Raw genomic sequence first — 22,079 nt, forward strand, 5'->3', positions numbered from 1 at the left:
AACCCTAACCCTAACCCTAACCCTAACCCTAACCCTAACCCTAACCCTAACCCTAACCCTAACCCTAACCCTAACCCTAACCCTAACCCTAACCCTAACCCTAACCCTAAGTACGAGTGCCAGCGCCGAGCAGATCTTGCATTGTTGTCAAGTTATGTCAATGTCACGTCTGGGAGGTCCGCAAAAAAGCGACACACGGACCGATTTGAGCCATGAACCGATAATCAACATTACTGTGTTTGTAGACTAGAATTGGACTTTTCATATCTCCATACAGAACGTACGGAGCTGGGTCGAGTAAAGCTTGAATAGAAGAATCATGAAGAACAGAATGGATAAGCCGCAAGCAGTGCCAGGAGGGACAGAAAGCTAGAGTGGCGCAGTGTTCAAGTGTAGAAATGGTTACCGTTGTGCGGGGATTTGGCGCATTCATAAGGAGATCTGGCGTACTCCTCCAAGGGGGGGGGGGCAGTATCCTGATGCACGTGTAGCCACGATTCGATTTTGCTGCGTGAGTCTTCGAGGGAATCATCACTGTTGGTTGAGTTGCATTCAATCGCAGTATCGTGCACTGGTTCCAGTGCCATTCCGAAGAGGCACGGATTAGGATCGTAGGTACCCAGATTGTGAGCGTTGACGGGAGAGTGAAAAAGCTTGAGTTCATCGATGTTGAACAATTGTAACTGATTGAGGTAAAGTGAACCGCTGCTTGGGCTGGAAATCATCGGCGAATACTGGTTAGAGGCGCTTGATTGACTTGGCAAGGTAGCTGCGGCGCTGATCGCAACAGACGTGGCTGGAGCAGATAATACGGCGTTTGCCGTGTTCAGCCTCTTGGTAGGGCGTGACGCTGAACTGGAAACTGAATCATTTGCTTTTCGTTTCCTGGATATATCAGGCTGGGTCTGCCCTTCTCCGGGATCTTTCCAAATTCGGAAAGATTGACCTTGGCTGTAAGATCTCACCTTGTTTTCTACAGCGGTGTTCAGTGTCGTGCGGGCGGATTGTTCAGTCCTGAAAAGGAAACAATATAGAGTCCAGAAGTCTTCCGCCATGTGCAGCGATAGTGTGGCACAAAGAGTGATATACAGAGACTTGGAAATTCAGCATGAGATGTGAATAGGTGGCTTGCTGTAATGCACTTACTTCACCGCCCCACTTGGCCCCCAATATGTGAGCATGTGCGGGACCGCAGGCCGCAATACCGAACAGGACTTGATTGCGAATATCAAAGGCAGCCAGAACGGATTGACCGACCACGAGGCCATAGCAGGTCTGGATCGCGTTCAGGTGTAAGTTGCGGGTTTTGAACTCGACGGGAAGGACGATGAGAGTCGTTCGATTGGGTTGGGAAGTGACCTCCCAATGGAATTGCCTGACGCCAACGTGATTGAATCGTTTTATCACTGTGATCGCGTCCTGGGTAGTCTTGGACACCTGCAGGAGGAGCGTGCCATCGTTTCGAGCCGATCGCAGGGAATAAGTAGTTCCCTTCTGTTCAAGTTCGATTATCCGTTTGGTATTGGGGTTGATCGGCCCAGCCATTGTTATTTCGCAACTATACAGAAGGTTAATGTGCGATCTCTGGACGGACTCGAAAACCCCACGTGTATTGTATTTGCGGGTACCATCTCGGCCCAGGATAGAAAGGGATAATGGAGAGTAGCCAATCCCACGGAATTCGTAGACGGGGCTCATTGAGCAATTCAACCCCTTCTTCACGCATTCGAATGAACTGCCCATATATCCTCCCTAGAGACTCCAGACGCTCTAACACATGACAAGGGTCTTCGTCCTTCTCGTCGAACCGGTACGCAGGGAGGCACGCTGTGCGAGTGCAGAGTGCATCGATATGGGGTCCCAAGTATCCATCGTCTGTACTCACTGCCGGCGGGTTCTTCAGCGGGCACTTCAATCGGTATGAGCAGGCTGGGATGCTGCAGAGGTGTGAGAGGCGTACCTCACGGAGTTTGGCCGGCAACTTGACAGCACATCGTTCGGCATATTCCTTTCTGATCTGTTCCCGAGTGTCGATGAGAACCGCGACTCCAGAATCTACTAAGGTTGTCGATTCTTCTGGTTGTGGTGCGACATGGCTTGTCAGTTGTTCTGGTTGCGGCGGAACAGGTTGGGTTAGAGTTATCGCTGTTTGGAGAGGCGGAGCAGGTCCGGTCACAGTTGTCGCTGTTTGGGATGCCATGACCAGCATGCTGGGATCCGGTCGATATGATAGGTCTTCTTCCGTGAAGTCGAACACAACACCAAGCGCATCGCCCCACTTGTCCAGCATATCCTTGTTCCCAGGGAGAGTGTTGGCAGCGATGGTGCTGATAGTTGACCCGGCCATGTTGTGGTCGTGAGCAGAAAGGTGATCGGGATGTATCAGGGGCCGATGTCCTTACAATGGCGGTCTTTGTTTCCGTAGCCACTGGGTGGACAGGGAAGACGCGACCCTCTACATCAACCTGTCTTGTTTACGAGGACCGGCCATGAGCATTCCACCTAACGACGATGGCCACACCTATGCCTTCCCCCGCCCTCGACCAACAACGACCACAGTCTCTTCCTCCTCTCCTTTTCCGCCACGACCTCACTTTTCTCACAGCGCAAGACACCCACGGTCCCCCTCGCCCCAAAAACCTCCCGGCGATCGATTCCCCTCCTCCCCAACAGCCGCTCGGTGGGCGTACCGCGGTCGGGCGACCACGGGGACGATTTCCCCCCTTGCTAGGTCCTCCCCCCAAACGCGTTCCCCTCCCCCAAAACCCACCCACTGCACAATCACCGCGAGCTGTGGCCGGACGACGACGAGGGCGACCTCCCCCCCTTGCCAGGTCTTCCCCCCCAAACGCGTTCCCCCCGCAAACCCGGCAGTCATGCTCCAGACAGCCTTGAGTGCGGGTATGACCGTTTGCTATTCGATGACCAGCCGGGTGCTGACTTGATCCACTCATTGTCTACCTGGCCGAGAACTCTATTTTGGACCTATCTATCGACTTAGTCATGCTTACGGTCATGGGTGTTGTTATCGGTTTTGTCATCTCCTATGGGGCTTCGAGTACGTACGATCGCTACTGGATGGGTCGCATCGCTTGACCTGCCGCACTGTCTCACGCCTCATCTGGTATCACGTTCCACCACGTTACTGTGCGCCGAGGGATGGGGTTACCGGACGGATCGCGTTGGGCTTGGTTGAAGCGTGCGCACCCACCATTCAACGCTCTTGAACACGCTGCTGACCGTCTGCCAAGATATGCCGTCGCCCTTAAGCACCACTTGAGAGGAGAGATGGGGTGCGTACATAGTGCTGCTCTGTTTTCGTAGCTGCTGGCTAATGCCGGTCCAGAGTATACTACAGTACGACTCTCGAACGTGTGTACTGGCAATGGATTCATCCCAGATGTAGAGGACCTGTATCGCCTGGTGTGGCCCGAGAGTGAGACGTTGAATCCTCGCTGGTAGACGTGTGAAAAAAATCCACCGATCCAAGGGAGTATCCTCCAATACCAAATCCTCATCCTCCCCACGACATCCCACCTGCCCATGCTGAAAGCACTGACCATTCCATAGATGCGGTCAATCAAATCGGTAGCCGAACGTCTCCCGATGCGCACCTCAGCTTCTCGAATGAAGTCAAATTGGCTTACTCTGGAATGATTCGAGGAACTGCAAATAAACAAATACAGATTCCTCTGGCCTGAAGAAGAGAAACTCGTTGCATGGGTTCTTTGTACCCATGAACAAGCATTCACTTGGAATGAGCAAGAAATGGGTTTATTCCGCAGTGATTACTTTGACCCAGTCCAAATTCTGACAATCAAACATATACCCTGGCAGCAGAAGAATATTCTGGTGCCCCCTGTGTTATTACCCAAGGTCCTAAAGACATTGCAAGACAAGCTAAATGTGGGAATATACAAGCCCTCCCAATCCTCCTACCAATCCCATTGGTTCTGTGTCCTGAAAAAAGATGGATCCCTGCACCCGGTTTTGGATCTGCAACCATTGAACAGTGTAACAATTTGGGACTCAGACCCTCCTCTGCTTTCTGAACCCCTTGTCGAATCCTATGGCAGACAATCTGTATACACCCTCTTCGATTTCTTTTGGGGCTTTGAACAACACCTCCTGCATGTGCAAAGTCAGGATCTCATGACATTCCAATCCCTCAAGGGTTCCCTTTGTAGCACCCAAAATCAGCTGGGTGGGCCAAATGGCGTCCAGATCATGCACAAGGATGTCACCTTCCTCCTCCACAATGAAATCCCCAAATATACCATCCCCTTTGTCAACAATGTCCCCATCCATGGCCAACCAATGTGATACAAACTCCCTGATGGTGATTTCAAATGGCACCCCCAAAATAAGGGTATTCATTGTTTTATGTGGGAACACATGGAAACTATAAATCGGATCCTGACCCACATTGAACATTCTGATGGAACATTCAGCAGTTCGAAAATGGTAATTGTGGCTCCTGAAGTCATCATCCTTGGACAACAATGTACCTATGTGGGCCAACAGCCTGAGGCTTCTAAGGTTGTGAAAATCCAGGACTGGCAGCTGTGTAAATCCCTCACCAAAGCTTGAGCATTCCTGGGTACTCTTGGAATCCTCCAAATATTCATAAAGGATTTTGCTATGAAGGCATGCCCTTTGGAACATCTCAAACACAAGGGCACAATATTTGCATGGGGCCCTGAGCACCAAGCAGCCTTCCACCAGCTAAAAGCAGATGCATGTCAGGATGGACTCCTCTGTCCCATCAACTATGAAAGTGACCACCGGATTATCCTTGTGGTGGACTCCTCAAATATTGGTGTTGGATATGTGTTATACCAAAATGATGTGAATGGCAAATGGAAACCAGCCTGCTTCAGATCCCTGGCATGGAATGATGTTGAATCCCAATATTCTCAGCCCAAACTCAAACTATATGGCTTATACCATGCTCTCCAGGCACTGCAAGGCTTCCCCATTGGTGCACCCCAATTTATTGTTGAAGTGGATGTGTCCTGCATCAAAGGGATGATAAATAATCCAGACCAGCAACCTGCCACAGCTCTCAACAAATGGGTTAGTGGGAGACACCAATTCAACTTCAATCTTGTCCATGTCCCTGCTGAAAAACACACTGGTCCAGATGGTCTCTCCCACTGTCCCCCAAATTCACTAGATGCTCCATACCTGCTGGACATCAACCACTAACAAATCCCCCGGACCTCCTCTGCCCAGCACCTTGACAACTGCATTGTGTTTATCTGTCAATATCTTACCAATTTGTTGCTCCCTCTGGATTGGAATACATGGCAGTGGGCAGCCCTTGTCAAGCAGTCCCTCCAATACTTCCTTCATGAGGGGAAACTGTGTCAGCATAACCTCACAGGCTCTCCCTGAATGTATGTTCCCCCTGCTGAATGCCTCCCCCTGCTAAAACAAGCCCACAATGACAGTGGTCACAAAGGCTTCAAAACTGTTGCTGGCATCCTCTGTCTCTGATTTCAGTGGCCCAACCTCCATGCAAATATTAAATGGTACCTCCGTGCCTGCCATGCATGTCAGATCCACAGCATTTGGAAGGTCCTCAAACCTCCAACAGTTGATTATCCAGCTCTGCTTTTCTTCAAGATCTACTGCAATACTATGAAGATGCCTCCCACAAAAGGATACACCTGCATGGCTCAAGTCCACTGCTCCCTGTCCTCATACCCTGAATGGTGTCCTTTAAAATTGGAAACTGCAATGGCCCTTGCTTTGTTTCTCTTCCATGACATTATCTGCTGCTGGGGAAATATTGTGGAGATTGTTACTGACAATGGATCAGCCTGGGTAGCTGCAGTGATGGAACTGGAATGATGGTTTGGCATCTGGCACATCCAAATTTTGCCATACAACTCTTGCACAATGGTGCAGTGGAATCCAAACATTTTATGGTCTGACAAGCAATTTTGAAAGCCTGTGGAGATAATATTAAGCAATTGCCTGACAAAGCACCTACCACATTCTGGGCTGAGCAAATTTTGGTCCAGCATAGCACTGGTCTCTCCCCATATTTCATTGCACATGGTGTTCACCCAGTCTTCCCTATGGACTTTGAGCAAGCAACATTCCTCATTCCCCCACCCTAATTCCCTATGACTGACAGTGACAAGCTGGCCTACCACATTTGACAGCTCGAGCACTGCAAGTCTGATTTATCTGACCTCCAGGAGAAGGTTCACCAAGCCTGCCTGAGAACTGCAGACCAATTTAAGGCAGATAATGAGCACATCCTCACCGACTATGACTTCAAACCCGGCACCTGTCAGGGCACCAGCTCATTGCTTGGTCAAGAGACATGACTAAGCCTTTATGACATGGAAGTAGCTGGTATACCTTGGCATGTGCTGGAACCTGCTGGAAGGATTGGATGGTCAGGTGACCTGCTGTGCATGGCTGTGCATGACCTCATATGACCTCATCCTTGGTCATATGACCTGATCACCTGACTAGGCTGAGTAAGCAAGATGTTCTAGCAGGTTCCACCACAGAGGTATAAATATAAGGCCTACTCTGCCTGGGACTGTCTCTTCAGACTTGGTCTCTTAGGATCATCCACAGGTACCTATACTGTAGATAGGTCTTAGTCATCAGGTCTACTCCACTTCCTTGTTGCCTGCTTAGCCTCTTGGCACTCCCAGGTGAGCAGAGTTAGTCAGCCTGTGTTGCCCTAACAACCATATACCTTCCACTAAGTAAGGATTTTAATTTGTGCAGATTCATCTCTTATGCACAACAGGTATTGATTCAATGTTATACTGGAAGATACATTGAAGCAGAAGCACTGGGTAACAGCTTTCAATGGGGTAAGTGTGTGCCTGTTTGGTATGCCCATGGCAGACATGGCTAAGATGAGGTGTGAGGTAAGTAAATCTGTGCACATCTGGAAATCAGACTGAGAAGTTGGTAGAACAACTTTGCATATGAGGGCAAGCTGGGGCAAATTGGGTGACTCTTCAAATCCGGTCTTTGAGTGTGAAAGAGGTAAGTAGCATGCATTGATAGAGTCTTGTCATTGATTGATTTCTCAGTATGCTTTCAATGACTGGGTGGCCATCAATTTTGCTTAAGGCAAATGATGCAGAACCAACGTCTACATGTACAAATAGCACAGATTAGGTATGGGAAGTGTACTGATATTCCAAGCATAAGCTTACCATGCCAACTCTTGTGAATTCAAAAACATCATGTTGAACTGAGCAGTTTTCATTGTTTGATACCAATCACAGGACTTCAGCTATGCTACCCATACAATTAATCAGTGCCATTCCCCCTTGTCCTCATGGCTGGAACCTTGCTGGTATTTGAGCTGTTTCTCTAGCTCCACAATGTGTTTCAACTCATCTTTTCTTCCTTGCAAAGACATGCATTTTCATAAGAGAGAGTAGTGTTCTGGTGCTCCAACAAGTGGACATGCTTTGTGAAATTATGTGTGAGTTGCTTGTCTTTGGCCAAGAAAAGGTGCTGGGTGGAGATGACATTATGGTCATATAACATCTGAGCTTGCATAGCCTGAACTTGCATGTGTTGGTTGTCAGGAGAAGGATACACAGGAGGGTGCAGATTACCCCCAGGTGTGACAAATTGCAAAGGGCACAGGTTTACAAGAATAGCTGAGGGCTCATCTTCATCTTCATCTTCATCCGACTCAATGAAGTCATTGCATAGAGAAGTCACCCACTTCCTGGAAAAGAATGAGCAATGCATCCAATGTGGGTGGAAAACTGCACACATTGGTTCAGGAGCACATCTCAAACCCAAATTGGGGGATTTAGGTTGCAAGGGAGAAGGGGGCTTCATAGCTTGGCCACAGGAATCATATCCTTGGAGCGGAGAATGGGCGGGCACAGACCTTTTGAAGTGTTAAACTGCACAAGTTTAATACATATTCTGAATACATGCACCTTGCAACTAGTGCATCAGGGGCAGTTGTAACACAGACCGGGCAAGTGGTTGCACTGTCAAAACATGAATAAGCAGTGCAAGTGTAGAGAATGTGACATTTATGAAGCAGGGCAGGCAGGAACCAGTGTAGCATGCCTATCTGGAGACGTGGGCACAGGCGAGCTATGGCATGAAACCCGCACAGGTACCTGTGCTGATTCATTCCATTGCCTTGCAATCAAGGGAACTTGCACAGGACAGGGCTGAGAAGAAGGTGGAGAGATGGGTTCAACCTGCACTCCCCTCAGGCTCAGAGGGGGCAGGTGGGAAGCCAGAGTCCACAGAGTAGGAGATGGGGTGCCCCAGACCAAAAAAGTAGTGTTGGTGGGACCTCACGCAGATCAGATCCATGTGCAGGTGTGGCAGGAGTGCAGTTGTCTGCACAATGCTGATGGGGCAGATCAGCAGAAGAAGCACAGGTTAGGAACAGAAGGTCACTCATGGGCATGGCATTGGGATGGCCTGGAGGGAAGTTGAATCCACCCATTGGGTGGGATTCATCCAACATGATGGAAGGTTGCAAAGTGAATGAAGTTGTGCGGGTTGTGACAGTGGTGACAGGGTGTAATGCAGAAGCAATTCGATCATGGGATCAAAGCATTGTGATCCCCAACTGGCATGAGTTTGTCACAAGTGATCAACACAACACATCCCATGGCAAATCATGGGAAAATGTGCCTATTTTGATTGATTGCATGCATTAGATAATTTGCAAGCCAGTGCAAGTATGGTGATGTCTCATTGTTGTATTGCAAGCTGGGCCTGAAGCAATTTGTGGGTCAGGGAGATAATCTCATTGTTCAGTGACTCAATCTGCACCAATTGATCCACTGATATGTTGTTGCAGGATGCCAAGTGATTCTTGAGGATTGCATAGATGGAAGGACTCAGAGTCAGTGATGGGGATCTGTGCACATTCATAGTGGATGGGAGTAGGGTTGGTGGGAGAGACAAAAGATGTGAGAGTGCAGATGTGGAAATGTGGAAGGAGCAGGTCCTTTTATTTTAACATGTGCTGTTTCACATGGGGGGCAAAGATCCGTGCCATTGCTTACACAGTGAAAAGGGACAGGAATTATATTTGGAAATGGCACAGATTGAACCTGTGCAGGTTTAAAAATCATGTGTCACATCCTAATCATCAAGCTCGGGAACTTTTGACTCTTCCAAAAGGTAAACAGCATTGAGAGTAAAATTGATCTTGTGCATCCACTCTTTTTTTTGGCCTGCTGGGGTCATGATCTTCTTTGTCAAAGCACTTACACATGTGCATTTCCATGAGAATGAAGTTGCCTTTCTTCACATCTGAGGCTGGCCAGCATGCCATAGACTTTTTGGTGGCCATCTTCTCATGAGCATCATAAACAGTGCTGAATTCAGAAGACTAGAATGAATCAGTGCAAATGCAGCAAGGGCACAGATTCTGGCATACTGTGCCATCCAATCCATAAGCTTTCTGGAAGCAATTTGCAATGATGCTTCCAAACATATTGGAATCAGTGCCTGTTGTGGTAAGCATTAGTATGACAAGTGAGGGAAATGAGGAATGGTGCACCATTGACAGGTTGGGAATAAACCTGACAAAGCTCTGTCATGGCATCAGTGTCCTCTTGAGTGATGGGCATCACACTCAGGTACACCTGATCAGGCCATGCATCATTTTTCTGTTGGAATGTCAAGGCAACAATATGACCTACAATCCAAGCAAGAACAGGGACATTGTCACTCTGTGCAAGGAAGTTGGACATGTCCAATGCTTGATCATAACCCCAGTGCAGATTGTGTGGAAAGCTGGAGAAGTAATTCAACATATTGCTGAAGCTTGGTAATGCAGTCTCACATGGGGAGGTCAAAACAAGAGAGATCAATCAGTGCCAATTGCTTGGATGGGGAACCTGCACCACTGGTGGGGTTCTTGATCATGTCATCAGACTTGTTGCTGTCGGACTGCAGGACTCTGCCCAATTTAGTCAGGGTCATGATCAAGGGAGAGCCAAGGCATGCCCTGAATGAGTGGTAAGGAAGGTTTGTTGCAGAGCAATGGAAGTGGCACACCTTTTTGGGCCATTGAAAACATTATCTGGGGTGGTAAGATGTTCAGATGAGTGTTTGGGAGGCATGGGCATGTGTTTTGGGGCTTGGTGGAGGGTTCAACAAGGAATTTGCATGAGTTTTATATGCAAAAAGATCAATTAAATGAATGCGCAGTTTGGATTAGACAGGCATGGTTTGCAGAAATTGAATGGTAGTCAGACGAGATAAATAGCTTAACCTTGTCATCTCAGCATGAAGCTTCGAAGGTGGGGAAGTGAAGATGCACCTGATAGAAAACTCCCTCAATATAGGAACACCAGTGATGGAGTGAACCCGGGAAAGCACGACATATGTGCTTTGGGGATTTTGGCAACCAGCAAGATCTGAAATGGTGCAATTTAGAGATCAACCTTGGTTCTTGTAGTCTGTGTAAGAGTAAGCTGGGAGAATCAGAAGAAACTCCCTTGTTATGTGGTGTGATCAAACATTTCCATCACCATCAAAAGTGTGCAAAATAAATGCCATCTTGACAGGTTGAATGCAGATGGTGTTTGGTGGAAGACCATCTTGACCATTGGGGCATGTTGGTATGCATATGAAAACAGTGCAGGGATAGCGGCGGCCATCCGAGTCACAATGGTAACAGACACCGGAAACAGCGCCAGTTGATCCATTCACCAAGCCCTGGGAGAGGGTGAGATTTTCCGTAACCATGATTTGCATCCCCTGGGAAAGTGGGACAAAAGGCAGTGCATCATCTGTCTTGTTGACAGGGAGCTTCCAGAGCAAATTGCACAGATCCCCAGAGACTGAAGTCTTCTGAATTGAATCTGTTGAGAAGTATAGGTGCAATCTTGATCTTAAATGGAGTGCATGGTGAGTTGCCAAGAGCAAATTGAGCACATCTCTCAGGACTTTGGTGCATACTATAACCAGTGCATTTTCTAAGTTAGATCAAACCATTGGGTCTTTACAGTGCATTTCTGTGACAACATAGGATTCCAAGAAATCTTGATCTTTCATAGGGTAATTCATGCTGATTCCAGCTTGCAAAGCAGTGTGTGGTGATTTGCCCATCCAAGGCACACCTTGCCAAATCTGTGCAAGGAGATTGGCCCACAATGGGTCATTGGATTGGCACAGGTTTGTTTGAAGGAAGACGGCATGTGTGAGTTGTTGCCATAGAAAGGCACCTGTGATAGCTTTCTGACCTTTGATCAATTGAGTGGTGTGAAGGTTGTGTGCATGTAGAAGCTGGTGACTATACAGAGGAAGCGCACTCATTGGCTTGAGTTGCATGAAATCCCCAGTGAAGATAATGTTGAGGCCACCAAATGCCATCCCATCTTCTGTGCCCTTTGCCAGACCAAGTTGTTCCAAAATCTTGGCCATAAGCTGTGCGGAGATCATGCTGACCTCATCAATGATTAACCAGTGCTTTCCATACCAAATCTGTGCAAGTGTGTCAATGTTTGTAAGTTGGCATGGTTTTTTGGGGAATAAGGTTAACAAGTGAATAGTGGAACCACCAATGAGGACTGCAGCCACACCAGTTGGCGCAGAGAGATGCAGAGAATCTAAAATGCACAATTTGTGAAATAGCATTTGGATGCTCTTTATGACATGACATTTACCAGTTCCTGCACCTCCACCAATGTAGAGAAGCAATTGGTGTGTGTTTGAGGGATTAAGGTGTTCAGCAACAATGTGAAGGACACATTGCTGCTCCAGGTTTACCACCAGGTTCTGTTCATCAAGGACCTCAGCAAGAACATGCACAATGTCTGGCTTGGATGAATGTTGAAAGCTTGGCCCTTCCTCCATAGTGGAGTGTCAGGATTCGACAGTCATGGAGGCTGGCACACCAGCATTGCAAAATGGTGCAGGTTCTGAAGGATGGAAACAGCCATCTGCTTTCCATTTGTGAAGTTTGGCAGCATATAAGAGAAGCAGATCTTCCTCTCCATGTCTTAATTTGCACACATTATCATCATCATATGGTAAGTCTTGAACTGGTGCAGAAGCATGACTCCCAAATAGCAAACATATAGCTTGCACAGCAGTGGGATGCACGGCAGAGTTCAATAGAACCTGCACTGATTCAATTGACATAAGGAAAGGCACAGACTCATTGTCTGGAGGATCTGAAAGGTCGGCAAAGGAGGGCTCATCCACAGCCAGCTGGTCAATGAGAACATCAATGTCATCTTCAAGGTTCCCCAGAAAATCAACTTGTGCCAGTTGCATTGGCCATCTAGATGCAATGTGAGCATCTTGCATGTCTTTGCACTGATTCATAGCATCAATATGTCGGATGATTAGGTGGTGAAAAGGTGCAATGTTGGCTACATCATAAGCTTCATCCCAAGTGGAATGGGAAGGCATGATATTGTCAGGTGAGCACATGCAGTGAATAGAACCAGCATTGACTTGTACTGTTCATTGGATTGAATGTGTGCCTTGGAGCACCTCATTATGGAACATCCTGTTAAGTCTGGTATGACAGGGGAGGATCTTGCACAGATTTGATGAGTGTTGCATTGCGGGTGATCATTCAGGAAGAAGCTATGCAGGTTACAAGATGAGGGAGCATCCTCATCCTCATCCAAAAGCAGCACATCATCATTCAGAGGGTTGCCATCCTGAATTGGCACCAATTTTGCTTTGGGAATTCAGTCCTTTCAGCAAAAAGTGATGAAGTCATAAAGGCAGCAGCTGGCAAAAGGCTCTGTGGAAGGGCAAAGGGTATAGTCTTGAAAGTCATTTGATACAGCCTGATGACCCTTTTTGAAAGTAAGGGGGATGTTCATGGTGTCTGCATTGCTGACTTCCAGTAGGTTGTCTTCTGGCAGAATAGGCAAAGTAGCAACATCAACATGCTCAGACTCATGTGCATTGGCATATTTGCCATCAATTAGATCACCTGAATCAGAGGATAATCCAAGATGCACCAGTTGGCCAAAGAATAGAGGTAATGATACTTTGCCAAATTGTGGAATTTGTATAGTAGTTGCCACCACCCACAAAAAAGCTCATGACTTGTTGGTGAAACATTTCTTGTTGAGCAGTGAGGCAATTGACAATCTTCATCAACAAACTGCTGTCTTTGATATTTTGTGATGAAGCTGGTACTTGCGCAAATTTCTCCCTTTTTTTCTGGATGGCATAAACCATCACGGACAGACCAGTGTGAACTTGCAAGGATGATTTTGTGATGTAGTCAGTGATGTAAAAAAAGTGCAGATTTGGCCCCCTTGCCAGAGCCAATGTGATGAATGTCCATGTTGCAACTGAGAAGGTACATAATGACATCATTATACTCATTGATATGAGGATGTAAACAGTGCAGGAGGATAGAGCCAGAGTCTTTGTTGATGGCTGAAACAGTGTGAGTTTGGCCATCTATTTTCATATGACAATTGGCATCAGAGCATTCTTCATTGGGCCAGAGGTGAATCCAACAAGTGGCGTGATGTTTGTGCCAGTTGCATTGCTCAACAAGCGACTTAACACAATCATTGAAAGATTGCATCATGGGCAAAGGCAAGGGTGGCAAAGTACAGCAATCAATATCATCCTGCACCAGTTTTGGAATCTGCAGGGGACCAGAAGGTTCAGCTACAACAGCATTATCATCTGGTAATTTGGGTTTGATAATGGATTCAAGCCAGGTGAACATGCACTTTTTGAAGTTATTGTTGTTTGCATTTAATAACTTGTGAAGTTTGTTGGGGCCAGGATTTCCAGCGATCCAAAGCAACATATGATAGTGAAGTGTCCCATGGCGTTGAGCTTTGACCATTCCATACCATGCAGTGCATTTGCTGAAAAGACCTGGCCTGTTCCCAACTTGAAGGATAAGGTCATGAAATTGGAGCATGGTGTAGTGAAAAACCTTGGCAGCAGCACCAAGATTCTGAGCAACATCAATCGCTCAAGAAAAGTGTGATTTCTTGATTGCACCATTGAGAATCTGCACATCTTCATAGCCATTGATGTCAAGATGTGGCAGCCATCCATCAATATCATTCAGAGTGATGGTCACAAAGAAAACCAGTAAGCCAAGACAATACATCATTGAATGGATCTCATTGTGCCTTGAGTGCTTATATCTATTGCTGCCCAGAACATCATTCCTGAGTATCTGGATGCATCATAACATGTGCAGGGCCAGTTGTTCATGGCGATTTGTGGGTTTGAACTTGGCATCTTGTTTCAGATGAGCAGCGAGATCTAAGAGGTCATCAGTGCAAAGCTCACACAGGTTCTCCACAAAGCAGGTGTGACCACCTTCAGCAATGCAAAAATGCACATCTTGTATACTGGCATGCTCTAGAATGATGCTCTGGTAGATGAATGGAAAGGATAGATCTTGCTGGAAGCATTTGTCAGTGAGTCAAAGAAGATGCACCAATTGGTGTTCCATTGAGACACAAATCTTCCTATGGGGGTCATTGAAACCACCTAAACCATAGGGATCAAGATGCAGAAACATCCAGGTGAGGGTGAATTCATTGCGGAGGTTGTGAATTGTGTGAGAACTGGTTCTTGCCATTACAAAAGATCCCTTTCAATTGAGAACATGCACCAAAGCATCAGCCTTCATTGCTTGATGTGTGGCAGTCAAACAGTTCAAAATGCTGTAACCTGAAGGCTTGAGCAGAAGGTCCCCAGGTGAAATATGCGCCCCTTCAAAAGAGTTTCTTCCCAAAACATCAGATTCACTAGCAAGCTGAGTCTCATCCATGTGTACATGTTTGATCTCCATGAACAGAGCAATGTTGATCAAATCTGCGCAGGTTCCATCATTGTTTCCAAATAGTGCACCTCGGACATTGACTGGAAGGGCAAGTTGAAGTGGGTTGGTTGCTCATGCAACTCATGCTGGTGCAAGGGCTACAGTTGTAGCTTCCTTGCACACAGCAAGTGTTTTTCTTGCCCATTCAAATTTGGATACTGATTTTGAACAGATAAGGAACCTGCCGGAGGAGGCTCAAAGGCTGCCAGTTTGAAACACAAGGCAATGGTCGATATAACCAGTGACAACTTGAAGAGGCCCAACAAGAGGCCAGTACTGTAAAGACAGAGGGTGAACTCTCATTCACTATCCCAGATGTGGTTGTGAGCATGGAGATGGCATGGAGGGATGCAGATTCTCCTGCATTCTTGAAGTATTCTGGCACATTCTGTGAGTCCTTTGTTATCATTTTCAATACTTCTTTTAACATGTTTTGAACAGTGCAGTGCCTTCACTGCCTCATCTGTGACTCCAAATGCCTTCACGTCATGCACACCATCCTGAGTGAGAGCCTTCATGTGCTTCACTCCGACATCAAGAAGTCTGGCAAGCTTGACAACAATGACTTCTCTGTCATGGTGGTGCCTCAGAACACTTGCGAGGCTGCTGATGCCATCTACCACATTAAGAGGGGCAAGCCGATTGCCATGGTCAATGAAGAGTTGGAGAAGGCCCAGGCAGCCTATCACTGTCATCATGACGACTCCAGCAAGAAGGGTGAATCCTCCCGTTGTGCAGACAAGGGCAAGCAGCAGGCCAAATGTGAGTCTTTTGGTTTCAATTCTGATTTGTTCAAACTGATTTTCAGACAGAATTTTCTTTTTCTCTTTCTCCAAAGGTCTCGATTCAAGGTGTTGATACAGAGTTGTGGTGGGTATTGAGGGAGCGGGATCATAGATAGAAATATCCTGACTTGAACATGCACATTAGTTAATGTGCAGATGAAAGAAATAGTGCTCTAAACAACCATGTGATTTCTTGAATGAGTGTTCATGTATATGCATTCTCTATTGACAGAGTTACACTTCTCAGTATAGGTATACTGAAGTTGTTCCTTTCTAGCATACTGTTGAAATCTTCGTTCTGAGATCAAATTGGAGGGCCAGACAGTCCAAATCCTTTTCTTGAACTTTGAAGTCTTCTCCTTCATCCCTGTCTTCTACAACGTCTCTGCCTATCTCCTGGTTCTCGCTTTCCTCCACTTCTTCTTCCTCTTCCTCATTTGAATGTTTGAATTCTGCTTTGTGGTCTGGTTCATTCACTTTGAAGTCTGTGTTCTCAAGATTTTTTGTCCTGGCCTTCAAGGAAGTAATGCAATGTTTTTTTCTAGAAATGACTTCCATTGTGTGTCTGTTAGACTTCGAGGTCTTCAAAAGTTCCTTAGGTATTGTTGAATCACTAGGATTTTGTCATCTACCTCCTTCATCTTCTTGTGCCTAGGTAGCACCTCTTCCGGGGGGTTCAAAAAAATTGGAACAGGGCTTCAAAGGGACTGTTCCAATACAAACATGTAAGACAGGCCAAGGGTGTTGTCATCTTTGAATTTGGGAAATGGTCATTGATATTGGATTGGCAGGCCACAGGTGGTCTCAAAAGGCCATCTGGCACTGTGTTGTTCTGCCAGAACATGATGGAGTTCAAAATTGAAGAGATGTATCCAATGGATCCACTGGTTCACAACAACACTTGGCTGTATTTCCAGGTGGTTCAGCATTCCTTGGATGTATTTTGCATCAACCTTGACATTGAAATTTAGAACACCAATGAGCCAGATTTGAAACACCTTTAATGCTTGGTAGAGACTGTACAGTTTGAGCTTCAGTTGCAAATACTTGCTTTCAACTTCATTCCAGTTGATTGATCCAAAACATGACAGGCAGCACTTTCCTTTTTTGTTGTTCTGATACAAAATGAAACCAGTACTGATGTTCAAAGAGTCAACCACTAAGGTAATACACCAGTTGCTCTTATAGTCAATGGGCTTGAGGACATTGTTCATTTCTGCTGCAATTGCCGATTCCTGTAGGCTACAAAACTCAAACAGCCTCATATTGTTCTGGTCCAAATTTGAATGGCACACCTTTGTGTTTCAGACATTCCAGTGGGCACACCTTCCGAGTGAATCCTTCAATGAAAATTCAAAGGATGCCTACTGTGCTGAGGAATGCCCTGACTTCCAAGAGATTATCACATGGCAGCTTCCATTTGGTGAATTTTTGAATTTTTGATGGGTCCAGAGCACAGCCTTCATAGCAACATCTGTAGCTGAGGAGTATTATTTTTGGGACACACAATTGTACTTTCAGTCCGGAGAAGGTTCCTCCCATGTGTTTGGCTTGCTGGATGATTCAGTGCATGTTTCTGAGGTGTTCAAAAATGAAACATTGAATGCCAGGATTGCCTGGCATTGTTTTGAACTCTCCATTGGCCTTTTTGTATTGGGTGTTAGGGCCTTTTACTCTGATATTGTCGATGAATGGGGTGGTCAAATGACAGATTTTGTCCTGAAAGATGAAATTGAAATTGTCCTGCATGATGCCCAGCATGTTGTGGGTGCCCATGGTTGCAACAGTATACCTGAGTGGGCCAATGGGAGACTGAAATGAAGTGTAGTCCCTTGAACTCAAGGTGATGGGGTGCTGTTCAAATCCTCGAAAGAAGTCCAGAAGTCTGTAACATCCTCTTGATCTGAAGTCTTCCAGGATGTGTTCTGTCAACAGGGGAACTGTGCTGCTTCATATCATGACTTGGTTTAAGGGCTGGGTATCTATGATGGGCCGCAGTTCTCCATTCTTCTTTTGGATGATGAACCAGTGAGATTGATATGTGGACTGAGAGCATTCAAAAGTGCCTGTGGCTACCTTGGCATGGAGGACTTTAATCACATCTTCCATAAGGGTGGGCAGCACTGGAATATTTCATTCTTGCATTCTTGCCATGGGACATGTTTGACTGTCAGAAAGATAACTGGATTGAAATAGATGGCTCAAAATCATCCAATTTCCAACTCAGCCCATGAAAAAGTGTATTTGTGCATTTTCAGCACCCAGGCTGTGAGCTTCTCCTCTTTGGGGAGAAGGAATTTTGACTTGTTGATTTCGAGCACTTTGAAATGCTCTTTCATAAGCCAAGTGCCTGGAATGAAATTGGGTGGTTGGACTGGCAATGGTTCTAACTGATCTAATGGATTGGATGGAAAATGACAGTATATCTTCAGTTCTTTGGGGTGTGTCTCTCAGTCCAATGACCTCTGGAGCCATGATAATACCTCTTGGGAGTGCTGGCTTTTCATGCTCCTCTGAATGCATTACAGGTTCTGCGCCTGCTGGAATGGTGTTCCATATGGGTGCCATTCAATGTACTTTCCAAGACTGCATCTGCTGGAACAGATGTTTCTGGATCTGAGGGGACATAGCCATTGCTTCTTCAAGAGACACTGTTACCTGGCTTTTCATTATATTTGAAATAGCCATTTTGACCATTGTATCATTTTCTGTGGGAGCCCAGAACTGCATTTGAGGGTGGATGTCCTTGTCCATTTCCTTTTTGACCACCTTGGGAAGGTCCTTCAAACAGGATGTCCCTTCCTCCTGTGTTGTGTCCTGTTCCAGTTCCTGTAGCTCCATTTTGACCATGTGCCCTTTGCCCTTCAGAACATAAGGTTTGGTTTGGTACACTTCCTGTTTCCAAGTTGCCTCTTCGAGCCTGGTTTCAAGGGACATGATGATTGACCATAGTTCCGCTTCCCATGCTGCCAATGCTGATTCCACCATGTTCATGTCTGAACTTCACAACAGTTTCAAAAAGCTAAGGAAGTCATTGGCTCCTGTGAATGCCTGAACATTGTGAACTGGGGCCGGTCGAGTATCTGCAGCTGGGGCCTCTTTTGTGGCAGCTGGCACGTTCCTGGTATACCATGCATGAACACAGTCCCTCAGTGACCCAGAAGGCCATGAAGGAATTGGCACTCTGTCCAGAAGAGTGATCTTATTCTGGAAGTTCCACATAACATAACCGGTTTGAAGGCTCTCATCAAGAAGAGAACACTCCCTCATGAAGTGATCTGGTGCTCCGCACCATAGGCATCTGTTTTGACTGCTCCCATCATTGTTTGAAGCTCAATTTCTGCCTGGCCATTGATTTGAATTCTGGTACCAGTCATTTGAATGGCTCGTATTGTACGTTGCCCTGGTTGCCATCATTTCAAACTTCTCCTCAAGCCGGGTAAGTACCTCTAGCATGTGTTTCTGCATGTTCAGGTTCACTTCCACCTTGATGTTTGGAATCAAATTCTTGATTTGAGCTAGAGCTGCTTCTGTTTCTGATTTCACTGTCATGGCCACCATTCTGGGACTGAGAGAAATAATCTCTCCACTTGCTGGGGTGTTCACCAGTAGGAGCACGGCCATCTTAACTGGGTTGTCCCAAGGCCAAGGATCATTGGGCATGGAATCGGGGTATTTCAAGAGGAGCCTCAACCAAAGTTTCTCCTGGAATTTGTAGTGAAATCCTTGCATGAACATCTGTTGTTGCTCAGTCTTCGAGAGGTATTCCTTCCTAACCAGCCACTGGGATACTGTCAAAAACTGCCATTGGTATTGTCAGAACTGAGCCCTGCTGTCCATGGGAATGGCCACACTCTTTGAAACAAGCTTTTCCAAGTCAAGTCTCAAATATAGCTGGCTCGAATCCATAGCTCCTGGGTAGAAAGCTAGAATCTGCTTTTGGAACTCATCATACTTCAGACTCACTGCATGACTTTCTTCTGCCATATTCCATACCTGGAAGACTTCCATGTCAACATACTTGAGGCAATATTTCACCCATTGCTCTGGCAAAACCTTGCAACTTTTGCACAGTTGTTGCACATCATCAAGAAATCTGATAACATGTTCTGGTTGAGCTGAGAGCAGTGTTGGAGCATGCTTGCTCATTCAAAGTGGCATCACCAGATCCGGCATGTTGATTGTGAGCTTTTTGAGCACATGTTTGATGTCCGAGGGTAGGCTTGTTGGTTTGACTTCTTCCAAGATCAATTCTGTAGTTGTAGACAGTGTCTGCCTCAGGCCAGTGGATGAGTCAGATAAGCTTTCTGTTGGAGGCAATTTTTCAGAACAGGCAGGGGTAGACTCTGAGGGCTGAGGTTGTGGTTTCTGGTTTTGGAACTGTGCCCTGCTTCAGGTGGTCAGTTTGATGGTTGCTTAGGTGGACTGCTCGATCTGCAACTGAATGCCCCAAGTTTTCTCCCCAACCAGAAATTTTTCACAAAATCCTACATTGGTTGCCAAATGAGGCATCAGGAGAAGGTCTGCTGGAGGGGCAGTCAACAGTGGTGGCCCAGACTTTGTAGTAGGTAGCCCCAGATAACTCAGGCCTAATCAAATTGTTGCCTCCTAAGGTAGAGCCATTCAAATAGCCAATCTGAATGTCCTGGGTGAGCTCCAAAGCTGGAAGCAGCACTCCGAAGGGCATCCAAAACAAGAGTGAGAGAAGGGAAAGGGCCAAATAGGGTGAACAAGAGGTATTCAAAAGTTGAGCAGTCAAATTGAGGCTCAGATCGGTCTTGGAGGGAGCTAGACTAAGGAGTGACTGTGGAGTATAGCAGTAATATTAGGTGTAAGATAAGATCACCCATCTTGAATGAGTGTAGTCGAGAGTAAGTAACAGAGGAGTCCAAGTGTCCCTATCCAAAGTATCCAAAATTACCTATATATGTTTGGAGCAGTTTGGACCTTCAGACTACTACTAAGCTATGTCTAATCTACATTACCAAATGCTATGTTCTGGGTCCACTTCTTGCTCCCAATAGTCTGGTCCAGCCAAGTTTGAGATGTCATTTGAAGAGGCATTTGAAGGTTGGATTTGAGCTTGAAACTTGAATGTGCAGCACAGAAGGGAGTACATGCCTCACTCAAGGCATGGGTGGGTGAGCAATTCCAAGTGTATGTGATGTACTTGCATGCATTGCTCCAGTGTGTATCACTCATGCTTGCTGCTTTCAGGACCATCTGCATGCCTTCAACAATTGTTTGCATTCCTTGTTTAGTGACACCATTATGCTGTGGTGTGTGTGGTGATGTTGTCTGGACCGCAATACTGCAGCCCCTCCACCAGGTGCTGAAGTCACCTGACATGAACTCTCCTCCACCATCACAACACATCTTCTTGAGTTTCTTCCCAGTAGCCTGCTCAGCCCACTGCATGAACTCAACAAACTTGGTGAGTGCATCCAACTTTGCTGGAAGATAATAGTCTGATGTGTATTGGGAATAGTCATCCCATACCACCATGAGATACCATGCACCTTCACAAGAGGTTGTCTTCATGGGTCCAGTGAGGTCAACCCATACCAGCTCAAGGGGTGCATCTGCATGTGTTTGTGGTTTCTTCTTGAACAGCTTGTGCATCTGCTTGCCTTGCAAGCATGCAACACAGAGCTTCTCTGGTCCTTTCTCTATTGCAAGTCCTTTGACCATATCTTTGAGCTGAGTTTTCAGATGTCATCAAAGTTGAGGTGACTGAGGGCCTTGTGCCAGTAGTTGATGTTGTGGATGTCTTGTACTGATCTTGCACTTACTGGCATGTTTGCTAATGCCAGCTTTCAGAGGTTGTTCGCCCTTGCTGTGAATGTGATCAGTTGTCCATTGGCTGTGATTGTACAGCCATCCTGGGAGAAGGCAACACCTTTCCCACTTGCAACTGCACAACCAACCAAGAGAAGATTTCCAGCCAGGCCTGGTGTGTGTAGTATGTCCTCCAGCTGCATGAGCTGGGACTTGCCATTAATAAATGCATTCAGTTCAACAATTCTGATGCCAATTCCTTGGATTGTATTATCATTGGCAAGGTGGATGCTTTGAGGTTCCAACAGCTTTCAGTATGTCTTGCATGCAGACCATTATGATGCAATGTGCTGACTTGCACCAGAGTCAATCAGCCACTCCGAGTCTCTGACAACCCATCTGGGGTTTGCCATAAAGACCTTGACATCATGGTCTTGTCCAGCCTCTGCTGCATGCCAAGCCTCAGCTGGCTGCATGCCTCCCTCCTTCCGATCCCTTGCCTTCTTGTGACAGTCTCACTCCCAGTGGCCAAGTTTCTTGCAATAGTTGCAACAATCTTTCAACCTGCTCCAGTTTGTGGATCTCTTGCCTTGTCCAGCAACAAAAGCTGATTCACCCTTGGATTGCTGCAGGTGTCCACTTGCACAAGGCAGTCCAAGTCAGTCCACTTGCTTGCTTGCTGCGGCCTGAGCAGGCTTGGT

General features: G+C 46.5%; 5 protein-coding genes across 5 annotated transcripts; 2 read left to right on the forward strand and 3 right to left on the reverse strand.

Moving 5' to 3' along the window:
• Window positions 1-386: 386 nt before the first annotated feature.
• DACRYDRAFT_107428 (uncharacterized protein) lies at window positions 387-2,878 on the reverse strand (the record flags this gene model as incomplete). The annotated part of the gene is made up of 5 exons (XM_040768464.1): window positions 387-1,094; window positions 1,147-1,558; window positions 1,608-1,909; window positions 1,961-2,327; window positions 2,691-2,878. The coding sequence occupies 5 exons, from the start codon at window positions 2,876-2,878 to the stop codon at window positions 387-389; spliced, it is 1,977 nt and encodes a 658-aa protein (XP_040628577.1).
• On the forward strand, window positions 2,868-3,789 carry DACRYDRAFT_22130 (uncharacterized protein). The gene is made up of 5 exons (XM_040772691.1): window positions 2,868-3,058; window positions 3,109-3,199; window positions 3,252-3,293; window positions 3,347-3,357; window positions 3,407-3,789. Exons 1-5 carry the CDS (start codon window positions 3,004-3,006, stop codon window positions 3,460-3,462), a joined length of 255 nt encoding a protein of 84 aa, XP_040628578.1. The 5' UTR covers window positions 2,868-3,003; the 3' UTR covers window positions 3,463-3,789.
• A 5,328-nt stretch (window positions 3,790-9,117) lies between these two features.
• On the reverse strand, window positions 9,118-10,109 carry DACRYDRAFT_15748 (uncharacterized protein; the record flags this gene model as incomplete). Its single annotated transcript, XM_040771132.1, has 7 exons — window positions 9,118-9,209; window positions 9,247-9,367; window positions 9,416-9,486; window positions 9,539-9,647; window positions 9,681-9,774; window positions 9,824-9,988; window positions 10,039-10,109. The coding sequence occupies 7 exons, from the start codon at window positions 10,107-10,109 to the stop codon at window positions 9,118-9,120; spliced, it is 723 nt and encodes a 240-aa protein (XP_040628579.1).
• A 1,039-nt stretch (window positions 10,110-11,148) lies between these two features.
• DACRYDRAFT_31612 (uncharacterized protein) lies at window positions 11,149-11,352 on the reverse strand (the record flags this gene model as incomplete). Its single annotated transcript, XM_040774350.1, has 1 exon — window positions 11,149-11,352. A coding segment is annotated over one exon (204 nt), but the record flags the coding sequence as incomplete, so codon positions are not given.
• Window positions 11,353-15,303: 3,951 nt separating this feature from the next.
• DACRYDRAFT_107430 (uncharacterized protein) lies at window positions 15,304-18,800 on the forward strand (the record flags this gene model as incomplete). Its single annotated transcript, XM_040768465.1, has 2 exons — window positions 15,304-15,577; window positions 18,754-18,800. 2 exons carry the CDS (start codon window positions 15,304-15,306, stop codon window positions 18,798-18,800), a joined length of 321 nt encoding a protein of 106 aa, XP_040628581.1.
• Between the last annotated feature and the right edge of the window lie 3,279 nt (window positions 18,801-22,079).

The sequence above is a fragment of the Dacryopinax primogenitus genome, assembly GCF_000292625.1.
Source record: "Dacryopinax primogenitus strain DJM-731 SS1 chromosome Unknown DACRYscaffold_9, whole genome shotgun sequence".
Lineage (NCBI taxonomy): Eukaryota > Fungi > Basidiomycota > Dacrymycetes > Dacrymycetales > Dacrymycetaceae > Dacryopinax > Dacryopinax primogenitus.

Coding starts and splice junctions, on each gene's coding strand:
- DACRYDRAFT_22130 (XM_040772691.1), top strand. CDS start 3,004: ATGCTTACGGTCATGGGTGTTGTTATCGGTTTTGTCATCTCCTATGGG. Junction 3,059..3,108: donor CATCTCCTATGGGGCTTCGA/GTACGTACGATC, acceptor CCTGCCGCACTG/TCTCACGCCTCATCTGGTAT. Junction 3,200..3,251: donor GCGTTGGGCTTGGTTGAAGC/GTGCGCACCCAC, acceptor CCGTCTGCCAAG/ATATGCCGTCGCCCTTAAGC.